Source organism: Oryzias melastigma, unplaced genomic scaffold (genome assembly GCF_002922805.2).
Source record: "Oryzias melastigma strain HK-1 unplaced genomic scaffold, ASM292280v2 sc02457, whole genome shotgun sequence".
In the NCBI taxonomy this organism is placed as follows: Eukaryota; Metazoa; Chordata; class Actinopteri; order Beloniformes; family Adrianichthyidae; genus Oryzias; species Oryzias melastigma.
This window is the reverse complement of record NW_023419030.1, coordinates 20,602-21,935: the sequence shown is the minus strand read 5'-3', so window position 1 is coordinate 21,935 and position 1,334 is coordinate 20,602. Positions and strand designations below refer to the sequence as shown.

At 39.1% G+C, this 1,334-nt stretch overlaps 1 gene segment (V, D, J or C); it reads right to left on the bottom strand.

Moving 5' to 3' along the window:
* Positions 1-12: 12 nt before the first annotated feature.
* On the bottom strand, positions 13-1,057 carry LOC112140720. The segment is given in 2 exon segments: positions 13-770; positions 844-1,057. Coding segments are annotated over 2 exon segments (450 nt in total).
* Positions 1,058-1,334: the final 277 nt, after the last annotated feature.

The following is a 1,334-nucleotide window of genomic DNA, read 5'->3' as shown; positions in this document are numbered from 1 at the left end:
CGCTGCGAGTTGCCCTCCAATGTATTTTGTATGATGTCCAGCTTGCTGGAAATAACAGATATCTTTTCCTCGACCACAGCTGCGACTGTCTTTTTGATATCCTCCATCATAGTGGTGAAATCCACTATCACGTTTGCGCCAGCCTGGCTAGTATCCACGTTGCCTACATCTTTAGCTGTGCTAGCTTCAGCGTTGGCCTGACGTCGAGTGTTTCTTTGGGTTTTCTTTTCAGCACCATCCGATGAATTATCCTTCGTAGACATATTAAAGCATCTCTGGCGGTTCCGTGGAACGCTGGGGACTGATAGATAAACTTTAAAATACTAAATTTAGGAAAGCCCGGTCGGGAGCTCTTGAAGCGTGATCCTCTCAGTGTGGCGTCATCCCGGAAGTCCTCACTCTGATGTTTGATGCAGTTGGAGGTTTTTGTGCAGCTGCTTCACTGTCTTCAGTCACTGTGCTTTCTCGTGCACAGAAGTAAACAGCAGAATCTTCTGCTGTCAGGCTGCTGATCTCCAGATACTGAGAGCTGCTGGACACAACTTCAGTCATCAGGAAACGATCCTGAAAAGAACTGGCATAAATAGGAGAGTTTTTTCCAGCATCCATCCTTCCGATCCACTCCAGAGCTCTGCCTGGTTTCTGTCTGATCCAGTGGATGTAGTACTCTGTCATATCAAAACCAGAAATGACACATGACATTTTCACAGTTTCTCCAGGTCTTTTCACCACATTAGGACTCTGATCCAGTTTGATCTGACTCCAGACTCCTGTAAGGAAACAAATCATCATAAATCCAATGATGAACATTTACAATAAAAATAATATTTTACATTTTCTCACCTTGTAGGAAAAGTAAAAACACTAAACTCCAGGTTTGTTTCATTTCCATTTGAAGTTATTGTCTTTCAGTTTTTCAAAGTAAAGTTCCAAACATGAAGAAAAGAGTTTCAGTGTTTCTGTCAGAACCTGTTCTTGTTTCTTTGGTGAGTTTATGAAGAAGGAGGTTTGTAAAGACCTCCTCATGCAAAAGTCAGGTTACAAATACTGAATTAAAAAGGCAAATGTTTTTAATTTTCTAATCTCCTCCCACAAAACCTCCACCTTTATCCACATCATTTACTCTGAAATGAACATAAAATACTTTAGATGGATCACATGGTAAAAACATGATAAAGTTAATGTTTCAAAACTTCCCTTTACATGTGGAGAGATTTAAAATAAAAACCTTCATAAAGTCTGTGTGTTTGATGAAACTCTGGATTTAAGTCATTTATTGAATTAATAAACATTTTAATTTTATCATTTTAACATTTTATTCTTACAGACCCTCA